The following is a 13,047-nucleotide window of genomic DNA, read 5'->3' on the forward strand; positions in this document are numbered from 1 at the left end:
TATTTTACAGAACTCAGGAGAGACATAAGTTGTTGGGACAACCCTAACAGTCGCTCGCTCAGTGGGAGGGTCTTATCATCTGGGAAGGCTCCAGGGTTGAAAGTGATCCAGCGACCTTATAGCTGTGATGTATGTGAGAAGAGTTTTACTCAATCAGGAAACCTACACAGACACCAAACAGTATACTAACAGTACACTAAGTACATCAGACTGATTTAGTGCCTGGTCTTGTCCACTCGGTTCTAACGGCTTATGGGCATAGTAGAGGGAAACAGTACATACAAACGTGTTCCTGAGTCTCTTATCTTTCAGTAATGGGTTCATAATATTTTGTAGCTTAAACCATTCAAAAGATAGACTCATTTGTAGGAAGAAAACAGAAACTTCTCTGTTTACCGGAGGCTACTGACATAACCCCAGTTTTATGAACCAAGCGCAAATGTTCTCTTATAATCCCAGTTTCAAAGTCTTTATGCACAGCAGCATACAACCCTGCATCCCACTAATGGATTACCTCTGAAGTTCAGCCGGATTGGTCCTGGTCATCCCTGGATGGGAGACCAGATGCTGCTGGAAGTGGTGTTGGAGAGCCAGTAGGGGGCACTGTTTCCTCTGGTCTAAAAAAACATATCCCAGCTCTCAGTCTTCTAACCTGGTTAAGTAAAATAAGCAGGTGACCCCACATGGGCTTGCAAGCCCTAGTTTGGGAAACCTTGTTGTACAGATGGATTATCCAAATAAAGTGTTAAAGGTGACGCAGAAACAAAATATTCAATCAATTTTATAATATAGCAAATTGTTCAAATACATTGGTTTGAAGTCAAAAAGCACATTATGCATTTTATAAATATACTCCTATACAATTGTGACAGACTGGCTCAAACCGGTCCCATGTAGCAAAATTTGAAATAGTTTAAAAATAAATAGTAAATACCCCCCCCCCCCCCCCCCAAAAAAAAAAACTGCTTAAGTAGTACTTTACAACACTGCCCAAATGCCTTCACACCAGTACATTAGCATACTTTATATACTTTTACACAGTATTCCATACATAAGTTAAGGCCATGCAACCTGAGTTGAAACCTGAGGTGCACAAGTACAGTACGTGTACAGCAAAAAAAGAAAAGAAACGTCCTCTCACTGTCAATTACACTGTCAATTACACTGTCAATTACACTGTCAATTACACTGTCAATTACACTGTCAATTACACTGTCAATTACACTGTCAATTACACTGTCAATTACACTGTCAATTACACGGTCAATTACACGGTCAATTACACGGTCAATTACACTGTCAATTACACTGTCAATTACACTGTCAATTACATTTATTGTCAGCAAACTTAACATGTGTACATATCTGTATCAACATAACTAGATTCAACAACTGAGACATAAACTGAACAAGTTCCACAGACATGTGACTAACAGAAATGGAATAATGTGTCCCTGAGCAAAGGAAGGGGGTCAAAATCAAAAGTAACAGACTTGTACCAGGTGTGGCCACCAGCTGCATTAAGTACTGCAGCTCCTCATGGACCACACCACAGATTTGCCCATTCTTGCTTTGAGATGTTACCCCACTCTTCCAACAAGAAACCTGCAAGTTCCCAGACATTTCTGGGTTGAATGGCCCTAGCCCTAGCCCTCACCCTCCAATCCAATAGGTCCCAGATGTGCTCAACAGGATTGAGATCCGGGCTCTTCGCTGGCCATGGCAGAACACTGACATTTCTGTCTTGCAGGAAATCACGCACAGAACGAGCAGTATGGCTGGTGGCATTGTCATGCTGGAGGGTCATGTCAGGATGAGCTTGCAGGAAGGGTACCACATGAGGGAGGAGGACATCTTCCCTGTAACGCACAGCATTGAGATTGCCTGCAATGACAACAAGCTCAGTCCAATGATGCTGTGACACCTCCCCAGACCATGACAGACCCTCCACCTACAAATCGATCCCACTCCAGTGTACAGACCTCGGTGTAACGCTCATTCCTTCGACGATAAACGTGAATCCGACCATCACCCCTGGTGAGACAAAACCGTGACTCGTTAGTGAAGAGCACGGTGGGTTTGTGCCCATAGGCGACATTGTTGCCGGTGATGTCTGGTGAGGACCTGCCTTACAACAGGCCTACAAGCCCTCAGTCCAGCCTCTCTCAGCCTATTACGGACAGTCTGAGCACTGATGGAGGGATTGTGCAATCCTGGTGTAACTCAGGCAGATTGTTGTTGCCATCCTGTACCTGTCCCGCAGGTGTGAGGACCATCAGTTGGCAATTTTTGGGGGACTAGAATCATTCTAATCCCAATTAAATTGCAAGGGCTGTTTAACATGTTAGCTGCCTGGCTTTAGGACCATGCAGCTCATCGCTCGGAGAGAAGCCCCCAGCATGCATCACCTTTTCTTTCAAATATAAAAAGCAGAGACAGTGCCAGTTTGCTTTGTCGGTCACGAGATGGGCAGCTTTATGGTGGTGGGGGGGGGGGGGGGCCACAATAAATATCTGACCTCATCATAAGGGGACGCAGTTGCTAGCGGATCTGTGTACCCAGATGTGAAAAAAGGCCTATTCCAATTCTACTCATTTTGACATAGGGTGAAGAAATATTATTTTATATGCCTTTGATTTCAATGCGTATGTGTATGATTTATCTGGCATAGTTTGCATTCGCGGCAAGCTGTTTCAAATGCCCCCGGTTAATTACTTTCAGATGTTGGTATTTGAAGTCTGCCTTGTTGTCATTTGATACTGCTCCAGTTTCAACTGTTCTGCCTTATTATTATTCGACCATGCTGGTCATTTATGAACATTTGAACATCTTGGCCATGTTCTGTTATAATCTCCACCCGGCAAAGCCAGAAGAGGACTGGCCACCCCACATATGCTCTCTCTAATTCTCTCTTTCTTTCTCTCTCTCGGAGGACCTGAGCCCTAGGACCATGCCCCAGGACTACCTGACATGATGACTCCTTGCTGTCCCCAGTCCACCTGACCGTGCTGCTTCTCCAGTTTCAACTGTTCTGCCTTATTATTATTCGACCATTCTGGTCATTTATGAACATTTGAACATCTTGGCCATGTTCTGTTATAATCTCCACCCGGCACAGCCAGAAGAGGACTGGCCACCCCACATAGCCTGGTTCCTCTCTAGGTTTCTTCCTAGATTTTGGCCTTTCTAGGGAGTTTTTCCTAGCCACCGTGCTTCTACACCTGCATTGCTTGCTGTTTGGGGTTTTAGGCTGGGTTTCTGTACAGCACGTTGAGATATCAGCTGATGTACGAAGGGCGATATAAATAAATTTGATTTGATTAGATATTGTAACAATCAATCTCGCTGGCAAAACGTAATTAAATAATGCTAAGTTATTTAGCTGTAGTGTGGATGTAGAGCTGTTTCTTGGTTTAAATATGATGACTAGCCAGATTACTGCTGCGAAAGCAACACAATGACATCATGTGATTTCCGTCACTCTTGTTGTGATTTGATAGAGCGTGCTTTGCATCTATTCATGTTGCGTTGTATGCACCATTCCACAGGTAAATTAGTCAATGTATGATGATGTTTAGTAGTGGTTGACATTGTACAGTACCGTTCGGAAAGTATTTAGACCCCTTGACTTATTCCACATGTTGTTACGTTACAGCCTTATTCTACAATGGATTAAATACATGTTTTTCCTCATCAATCTACACACAATACCCCACAATGACATCACAATACCCCATAATGACATCACAATACCCCATAATGACATCACAATACCCCATAATGACATCACAATACCCCATAATGACATCACAATACCCCATAATGACATCACAATACCCCATAATGACATCACAATCCTCCTTAATGACATCACAATCCTCCTTAATGACATCACAATACCCCACAATGACAAAAATGAAAAAAGGTTTTTAGAAATGTCAGAACATTCATGAAAAATAAAAAACTGAAATAAATTATTTACATATGTCTTCACACCCTTTGCTAGGAGATGCTACATTGAGCTCAGGTCCATCCTGTTTCCACTGATCATCCTTGAGATGCTTCTACAACTTAATTGGAGTCCACCTGTGGTAATTATGTGGGTAAAACAACGCGCAAATTAAAAGTACGAATCTCAGAGCATCGTAGCACCATTAGGTGTAAAAACTCGACTTACCCAGTTGCGTCCAACTTTTTGGAAGCAAACCACTCGATTTCGTCTCTGCGTTATATTGGCATCGAACAGGTCACCCTCCCTAGGTGAGTTGGTGACCTCGATAATTTATTGTTAAAACGAGAGGCTGCCTGTATCTTTAATTTAAAGACCCTTGCTCCCTTTGGTCTCAACGTAGACTTTGATCTGAAGCCAGTCTTGTGATTAATTGTGACTTTGCCATTGTAATTGTTTGTAGGCTTATGTCTTATCTAAATTTGATCTATGATCGTATGATATCCATTTGTTATTGTTTTTTGTTTTGTTTTGTTATTTGTTGTTGTCCGTAACATTTTTGCATCTGAGCTCCTAGAGTGTGCGGCTCTCCTTTATGTTCTAGTTTTCCACTCCGCTAGCCAGCACCTCTAGCCAGCACCTCTAGCCAGCACCTCTAGCCAGCACCTCTAGCCAGCACCTCTAGCCAGCACCGCTAGCCAGCACCGCTAGCCAGCACCGCTAGCCAGCACCTCTAGCCAGCACCTCTAGCCAGCACCTCTAGCCAGCACCTCTAGCCAGCACCTCGTCTTAATAGGTGTGCGTGTATTTTTCCTCTAAATACAATTGATTGGACATGATTTGTAAAGGCAATCACGGACTGCAAAGGGAAAACCAGCCACGTTGCGGACACCGACGTCTTGCTCCCAGACAAACTAAACACCCTCTTCACCCGCTTTGACGCGGCCCGCTGCCAACACTCTCCTTTTCCGAGGCCAACGTGAGGAAAGCATTTAAACGTGTTAACCCTCGCAAGGCTGCCGGCCCAGAAGGCATCCCTAGTCGTGTCCTCAGAGCATGCGCAGACCAGCTGGCTGGAGTGTTTATGGACATATTCAATCTCTCCCTATCCCAGTCTGCTGTTCCCACATGCTTCAAGATGTCCACTATTGTTCCTGTACTCAAGAAAGCAAAGGTAACTGAATTAAATGACTATCGGCCCGTAGCACATCACTTCTGTCATCATGAAGTGCTTTGAGAGACCAGTTAAGGATCATATCACCTCTACCTTACCTGAGGAAGGAAGGCTCTAGTCATAGACTGTTCTCTCTGCTAACGCACGGCAAGCGGTACCGGAGTGCCAAGTCTAGGTCCAAGAGGCTTCTGAACAGCTTCTACCCCCAAGGCATAAGACTCCTGAACATCTAATCAAATGACTATTTGCTTTACCCCCCCCTCTTTCACTCTGCTGCTACTCTGTTATCATCTATGCATAGTCACTTTAATAACTCTACCTACATGTACGTATTACCTCAACTAACCGGTGCCCCCGAACAATAACTCTGTACCGGTACCGACCTGTATATAGTCTCACTATTGTTATTTTACTGCTACTCGTTAATTACTTTGTGATGTAGAAGTCCGTCACTGGTCGCCGGCAGCATTTGGTTCTTTTAACGCACGCACACATTCATCACTCCTCCCTGCTCCGTTATAAGATAAGTTAACAATGTGGGTCGACACACAAAGTGTCTTAATTCACACTTATGTCAATGTTCATATTTAATATAAGCAATATGTATTATACTTATCTATGTTGTGGATGAGCGCATTGTTTGTTTGTTTGTTCTGTTCCTCTATCTCTTTAGCTTCCGGGTATGCTGGATAAGGATCCGAGCTAAGGGAATTGGGCTGACTTTGTAGTGCCTGTCCCGAATGGCTCATTAATGTAAATGTGCATATTTAAAGACACTGTCAGTAGTGATGTAATTTTGTAAATGTTAAGTGGTGATATTGTTGCAATGTATACACTTTAGTATGTTTACTTAAATGAAAAAATGTAGGTTTGACTAGGTAATTGCTTAATTAATTAGGGTTAATTGTTCTGAAGGGAGGGGCTAGCCCTACAAAAGGAGCCTCTCTTTCAATTCATGGAGAGGCCATTTTGGATTGAGCTGTGAATGGGGCAGCATTGTTTGTTTTTTTGTGTTTAAAAAAATAAAAAAATAAAATGTATATAGCGGTCTCATAAGGTATATGTTTTGATGGCAGTACTGTTGTTTTTGTTCCGGAATCACTTTGTAAATAAACACCCAGAAGCACAGAAGAACATTTGCGGCTCCGCCATCTTCTTTTATTTTGCTAGAGGTCAGGTTTTCCAGTATAGACTTCTGGCCTACTCTACATGACATACTTGTTACTTTTATTTCTTATTCATATGTTTTTTTAACTGCATTGTTGGTTAGGGGCTTGTAAGTAAACATTTCACTGTGATGTCTACATCTGTTGTATTCCTGTTGACACCCTAGACCCACTTCAATTTGCTTACCGCCCCAATAGATCCACAGACGATGCAATCGCCATTGCACTGCCCTATCCCATCTGGACAAGAGGAATACCTATGTAAAAATACTGTTCATTGACTATAGCTCAGCATTCAACACCATAGTACCCTCCAAGCTCCTCATTAAGCTTCGGACCCTGGGTCTGAACCCCGCCCTGTGCAACTGGGTCTGGGACTTCCTGATGGGCTATGTGACTCTAAATTGAGCTCAAGTCCATCCTGTTTCCATTGATCATCCGTGAGATGTTTTCACAACTCAACAATTCAACAATGTTGAATCGAACAAAGTTAGGCTGCTAACTCCTCAATCTGCTTTCATTCATATATATATATATATATATATATATATATATACAGAACCAGTCAAACGTTTGGACACACCTACTCATTCAAGGGTTTTTCTTTATTTTTACATTGTAGAATAATAGTGAAGACAGCACAACACTGAAATAACACATATGGAATCATGTAGTAACCAAAAAAAAGTGTTAAACAAATCAAAATATATTTTATATTTGAGATTCTTCAAATAGCCACCCTTTGCCTTGATGACAGCTTTGCACACTCACTATATATATATATATATATATATACACACCCCTCAGGGATCACCATGGGAGTAATCCTACAGAATTGATTTGATTTGTTTGTGGGTGATTGTCTATGTTGATTGCTGGTGTCAGCACAGTTCTCATTAGCTTCACTGTCGTTGTTTTGTTTAATTGTTTTTGTATACTGTTTCAGTGTTCAGTGTTTTCTTTATTAAAATACATGAACACATACCACGCCGCATTTTGGTCCTCCGATCCTTCTCGCCTCTCCTCTTCAGATGAAGAGGAGGACGTCCGTGACAGAGCCAATGCGCGGCAGGAACATAAAGGCCTGTCTTATGATAGGTTCAGCTAAAATCCAAATGCTGTAACAACCAATTGTAGTATTGATGGTTTCAGCCAGTATGTTGTGTAAATGGAAGTTTAGGGCTGGATTCAACTGAAGTTCAGCGCTCTAGAGCAATTTGAAAGATAATTTCCAAATGAGCCAACTTTTACCGTGTCTGCGCTAATGTGGGGAACATTGCCTTATTAAACTTTCTATCAAGCTGTAGAGCAGCTCTTCAGGAATACGGATTGAACCCAGCCTTTACACATCCGACAGACACCCAGATTAGGCTGCGTAATATTATGCATTGATAGTGGCCAAGCAAAAGGCATTGGGCACATTCTTTAAGAAGTGTGTGGATCACAGACACATCTTTAAATATTTGGACATTAATCTGAACAATAATTGTCAGTTGGCTGTGTTTACACAGGCAGCCCAATTGTGATCTTTTGCCCAGTTATTGGCAAAAGAGCTGATCTGATTGATCAAAAGACCAATTTGTGGAAAAATAATCAGAATTGCGCTGGAGGTGTAAACGCAGGACCTGCACTTCCATAGAATCCTAATCCACATTCATCAATGTGCCTGGTTTGAAAACGTTGAGAGAGCATTGTGCTCCCAGAGACCATCAAATGGTGTGGTATTGGTGGTGGCGGGTGGTCAGGCTACCTCATAAACACGGTCCTACCTCATAAACACAGGCGATCTCATAAACACAGGCGATCTCATAAACACAGGCGACCTCATAAACACAGGCCAACTGACTGATGCTGAGAGACAAATATAACTGATTGGTTTGGACATCATCTGTGCTTATATAAACGTCCTCATGGGTTTTCTTGAATTAAATTCTTCAAACGGTCTGTTTGAACAAAAAATCTAAATGCAACATGTAAAGTGTTGGTCCCAAAGAATAAACATACATTTTTATCTTCTGTAGCTTCAGTGCTGTACAAACTCATTGAGGGTAGCTACAGTAATTATTTTTATTTTTTCATACTTCCTCAATGTCACATTATCATAAAAATTCACAAAGTAAAGCTTCCCAAGACATAAAGAAAGATACATTGGCTTCATTAATCATAATGCAGACACTCTTTAGAAAGATAGACTCTAACTGGATTAAGGATAATAAATGGTCACCATTATGGATTACCATCGACCTGCGCTTTGGCGATGGAAGAGAAAAGAACAAAGTTACTAAATATTATATACACCATGCCATGTATGGAATTAGCTGTGTTTTGGTGATGGAAGAGAACAGAACAAAGTTACAAAATATTATATACACCATGCCATGTATGGAATTAGCTGTGTTTTTTGGTTGGCATAATTGGTGCCATCGTGGGCAGAGTAATTTCCCCAAAATGTCAATGTTAAAAATATGGGGATGTCATCACATGATGGCCTGTGGTCTCTGGTGGTCTATGGTTGTCTAGGGTGGTCTAGGGTGGTATAGGGTGGTCTACGGTTGTCTAGGGTGGTCTAGGGTGGTCTACGGTGGTCTACGGTTGTCTACGGTTGTCTACGGTGGTCTACGGTTGTCTAGGGTGGTATAGGGTGGTCTACGGTTGTCTAGGGTGGTATACGGTGGTATAAGGTGGTCTAGGGTGGTCTAGGGTGGTCGTCTACGGTTGTCTACGGTTGTCTAGGGTGGTCTAGGGTGGTCTAGGGTGGTCTACGGTTGTCTAGGGTGGTCTAGGGTGGTCTACGGTGGTCTACGGTGGTCTACGGTTGTCTACGGTGGTCTACGGTTGTCTAGGGTGGTATAGGGTGGTCTACGGTTGTCTAGGGTGGTATACGGTGGTATAAGGTGGTCTAGGGTGGTCTAGGGTGGTCGTCTACGGTTGTCTACGGTTGTCTAGGGTGGTCTAGGGTGGTCTAGGGTGGTCTACGGTTGTCTAGAGTGGTCTAGGGTGGTTCTTAGTCATGAGACATCCTCAAAAACTTCTGTGACTTTTCTTTTCTATTTAGCTGTGTACTACAGTATGATAAGGTCTCTGTCTGTCTCTACTGTGCCAAAGACTGGATAAACCTGTTCAGAAAACGTGTCATTGAAGGTGTAGATATGGCTGCTTCTTACAGTGTCATAAAAGGAGAGCTGCCCCTCCTCAATGTCAAGGTAGACCCCAATCTTCTTGAGATGTTCTGGAATCTTGATATCAACAGCCGGAACAGTTAGAGCCTTCAGCCCACTGACCTGCATCCGAAGTGTCCAGTAACCTGTTGATGTGTTCAGTTCAATGAAGCCTTTTCTTGGTGCAGACTCCCTAGCTATCCCTATCCTCCAGTCTGTCTTCCCGTCCACCCCCACCTCCCAGTAATGCCTACCCTTGGTAAAGCCCTGTGTTCCCAGTGCACACCACCACCCGTCATACTTGGGAGATGCGAGGCAGTGACGGTATCCGTCTCTAGGATCATGTTCACTCTCTATTATTTTGCCCACTCTCACACGTTTCTGATTGTTGGACACTATGAAATCTGGATTGGCTGATTCAGGGTCCAAGAGGATGTCAACTGTAGGTAAAAAAAGGGACTTTTGATTTCCGTAATATAAAAAAATAATTGGTGCATGAAACAAAAATATTAAAAACAATTCTGAATGAAGACTGCCATTGTCATGTTGAAATAGCATAATGGTTTAGTAGTTTAATTTACCTGATGCTTTGCTTATCCAGTCCCATACTGAAATAAAACAATGTTTGAAAACCTGATGAGTTTACAACCGAAAAGTAATTTGATAAAAGTGAATTCAACTGAATTTATTTTTAATCTTACTGCTTACCTGGTTTAGGAATCACTGTGGTGAAGGCTGAGGACAAAATGAAAGCATTTTGAAGAATGGTCAATTCATGCAGGCATTTACTTAATCAAACAGAAAGTGTTTGAGGAATGATTAAAAAAACAGGTTTCATGCAGGTCAAATTATATACTGAAAGTATTGTGTAGGCCTACAGTCAGTGTAATACTAATGTTAACATAGCTCATGTTGAAAATGAAAGAGATAACTTAGCTCATGTTGAAAATGAAAGAGATAACTTAGCTCATGTTGAAAATGAAAGAGATATCTGAGCTCAAATGAGAGGTACCTGAGTGTTTGAACCTCTGCTTGGATTTGAGCCACAGCTCTGGGATGGAACCCTGTATGACAAAGTGACCAATGATTAATGATGAGTTATCCTAAATATATTCCAACATCATATATTAAGGAAAAACCCTATCATAATAGGTTACTATCATGCCACACCTCTTGAGGTTGTTCCTGTAACACCGTCCAGATGATGAAGTCCATGACAGGGAGCATGTTGGGTAGTTTCCCTCTCTTCCACTGTCCCTCCAGATCCTGCAGGACTGAACACACATCCTCTCCTGGACACACTGAGTCCTACAGAGACACAGAAATTATATATGAGAATTTACTGACCTTAACAAGTTTTTGTCTTAATACGCACAGGTTGTTTAAAATTGTTTGTTGTTAGTTGTGAGACCTGTTTTCGTGATTGCAGTCCTGCAGCCCATTCTGAGACGATGTGTTGAGCTTTTGACAGTCTTCTCTCAGCCTCTTTTGGAGATGTTCTCTCCTCTACCTCATAGTCCTCCCAGCAGGAACGCAGGGGCTTTGGTGAGCTCCTACTTTGCCCCACGGATATCTTTGAACAAAGATGTCACACAATCATTACAGGAGCATTGCATGGATAAATTGATGTTTCTGTTGTTGTTTTGTTGTGGTTGTTCTCAACAGTACCTTTGGTAAGATGCTCAACTCCTCCGCCCATTGTAGGATGAACTGTTGACACTCTGCCAGGCTGTAGCCATCCTCGTGGCTGGTGCTGAAATTATCTTGATACTATGGAGATAGAAAAGACATATACAACTGAAAGGTTGAAGGGAACACAGCATGTGTCCTTTGACCTCGTTTCCCTGCATTAAAGTCTCTGGCCACTAGGAGCGCTGCCTCTGGGTGAGTGGTTTCCTATTTGCTTATTTCCTTATACAGCTGACTGAGTTCAAACTCTTTATTCTTTCTCCCTATTTTTTGGTATTTATTTATTCAAGTGTTCCATGGCGATCAGATGTTGCAAATGTTTGTTATACCGTATCGGCCTGTTCTATCTCTACTGCTCTGCTATTTCTGAACATGTAATCCTGTTCAACCTGTTAATCCTGTTATCCTGTTAATCCTGTTCAAATGTTAACCAGGACTACCTTTGATATCCGATGTAGCTCGGTGGCCAGTTCTCTGATTATGGCTTTACACTCATCCAGAGATGGAGACTGGCTTGTTTCTACGGTGGAAATCCGAGAGGGTCCCTACACAGAAAACAACTATTAGGAATTCTATAGTGTCTCAATGACTTGACACAACATATAATAACAGTTCTCATGATTAATTCAACAAACCAAAGCATTCAATCAATAACTTTGTAAAAGTATAACATTTACCTTAAGAAAATTCTTAAATAAAATATTACATTTCTTCAGCGGTCTTGTGATTGTCTGCAAGCAAAAATAAATATGGTAGAAGTTCATCAACACCTCAAGACCTATTCTAGAATTAGATGCAGAGTTGAAGAGGAAGTTGCAAAACTCTGAAGTTGTTTACATCCAAAAAAGAACAAGAAAAAAAACTGGCACCACGCCGACAGCGATTGAAAAATAAAGGTCACGCACGCACGCACACTCACTCACTCACTCACTCACTCACTCACTCACTCACTCACTCACTCACTCACTCACCCACTCACTCACTCACTCACTCACTCACTCACTCACTCACTCACACACTCACTCACTCACTCACACACTCACTCACCCACTCACTCACTCACACACTCACTCACCCACTCACTCACTGCGTGAATTGAGTTCTTTGTTGTTTTCCTTACCTGATAAAAGCTGAGATTAGGCTTCCCAAATGGTTGTGAACAACAATCATAAGGATGTGTTATTTTTTCCCTAGATGTGCCAAAACTTCCAAAGCTCTGGCTGTCCTTTAATGTTTCTGGAAATGATCATCACAACCAATGAGAATAGACTTTCAACAGCAACAATAACAACGTAAAAACATCTATTCATTTATCATACTGCTTGGATCAAATTTAATTAAAATATGCATGTTTGAGTATTTGGGAAAACTCAGTTAAAGCTATATCGACAGTTACAAATAGCATGCCATATGTGCCTCGTTATAGTCTTACTGCAGCAATTGACTCACCTGCAGTCCAATTTGGCATTGTTTCTGAAACTTTCATACATAATTGAATCGTCTAGTACAGAGTTAGTAGCCAAGCCTGCTCCCCACTGAGACTGAAAGGGGAAATATTCAGTAAACAGATACCAACTTTAGCTAGACACTCCTCTCCCCTCCCCTACACTCGACACTCCCCGCCCCCTAGAGCGCAGCAAACATACTTTTTCATTTCATTCTTTCAGTCGTAGGCTACAGACATGTTGGAATGTTTGGGTTTTATGAGAGTTGGACTTGGAAAGCACCAAAACTGGATAATTTAAGAAATACTTTATTTACCCTGTTGGCTTAATTGATTGGAAAAGTAAGCCAGTATTGGGGAATAAATGCACGCTGTTCCAAACGACTGAATTCATGGTCAATACCATAGCTTCTTGTATAATCAGATAGGGCGTATATGGTGAGGTGTCACAAGTTTGATTTACAGTT

General features: G+C 42.0%; 1 protein-coding gene across 1 annotated transcript; it reads right to left on the minus strand.

Annotated features, from left to right (window-relative positions):
- Positions 1-8,341: 8,341 nt before the first annotated feature.
- Positions 8,342-12,720, minus strand: LOC109871111 (tripartite motif-containing protein 72). The gene is made up of 11 exons (XM_020461947.2): positions 12,586-12,720; positions 12,257-12,372; positions 11,814-11,867; positions 11,577-11,681; positions 11,116-11,217; positions 10,859-11,020; positions 10,618-10,755; positions 10,460-10,511; positions 10,156-10,182; positions 10,029-10,055; positions 8,342-9,887 (listed from the first exon to the last, which is right to left on the minus strand). Exons 1-11 carry the CDS (start codon positions 12,620-12,622, stop codon positions 9,352-9,354), a joined length of 1,356 nt encoding a protein of 451 aa, XP_020317536.1. The 5' UTR covers positions 12,623-12,720; the 3' UTR covers positions 8,342-9,351.
- Between the last annotated feature and the right edge of the window lie 327 nt (positions 12,721-13,047).

This window comes from Oncorhynchus kisutch, linkage group LG2, assembly GCF_002021735.2.
Source record: "Oncorhynchus kisutch isolate 150728-3 linkage group LG2, Okis_V2, whole genome shotgun sequence".
NCBI classification, from domain to species: Eukaryota; Metazoa; Chordata; class Actinopteri; order Salmoniformes; family Salmonidae; genus Oncorhynchus; species Oncorhynchus kisutch.

Bases quoted from the DNA above. Each gene is read 5' to 3' on its own strand.
- LOC109871111 (XM_020461947.2), bottom strand. From the start codon at position 12,622: ATGAAAGTTTCAGAAACAATGCCAAATTGGACTGCAG. The intron at 11,682-11,813 runs GTAAATGTTATA...TTTTCTGTGTAG, and splicing joins TATTTAAGAATTTTCTTAAG to GGACCCTCTCGGATTTCCAC. The intron at 10,056-10,155 runs GTAAGCAGTAAG...GTTTTATTTCAG, and splicing joins CACAGTGATTCCTAAACCAG to TATGGGACTGGATAAGCAAA.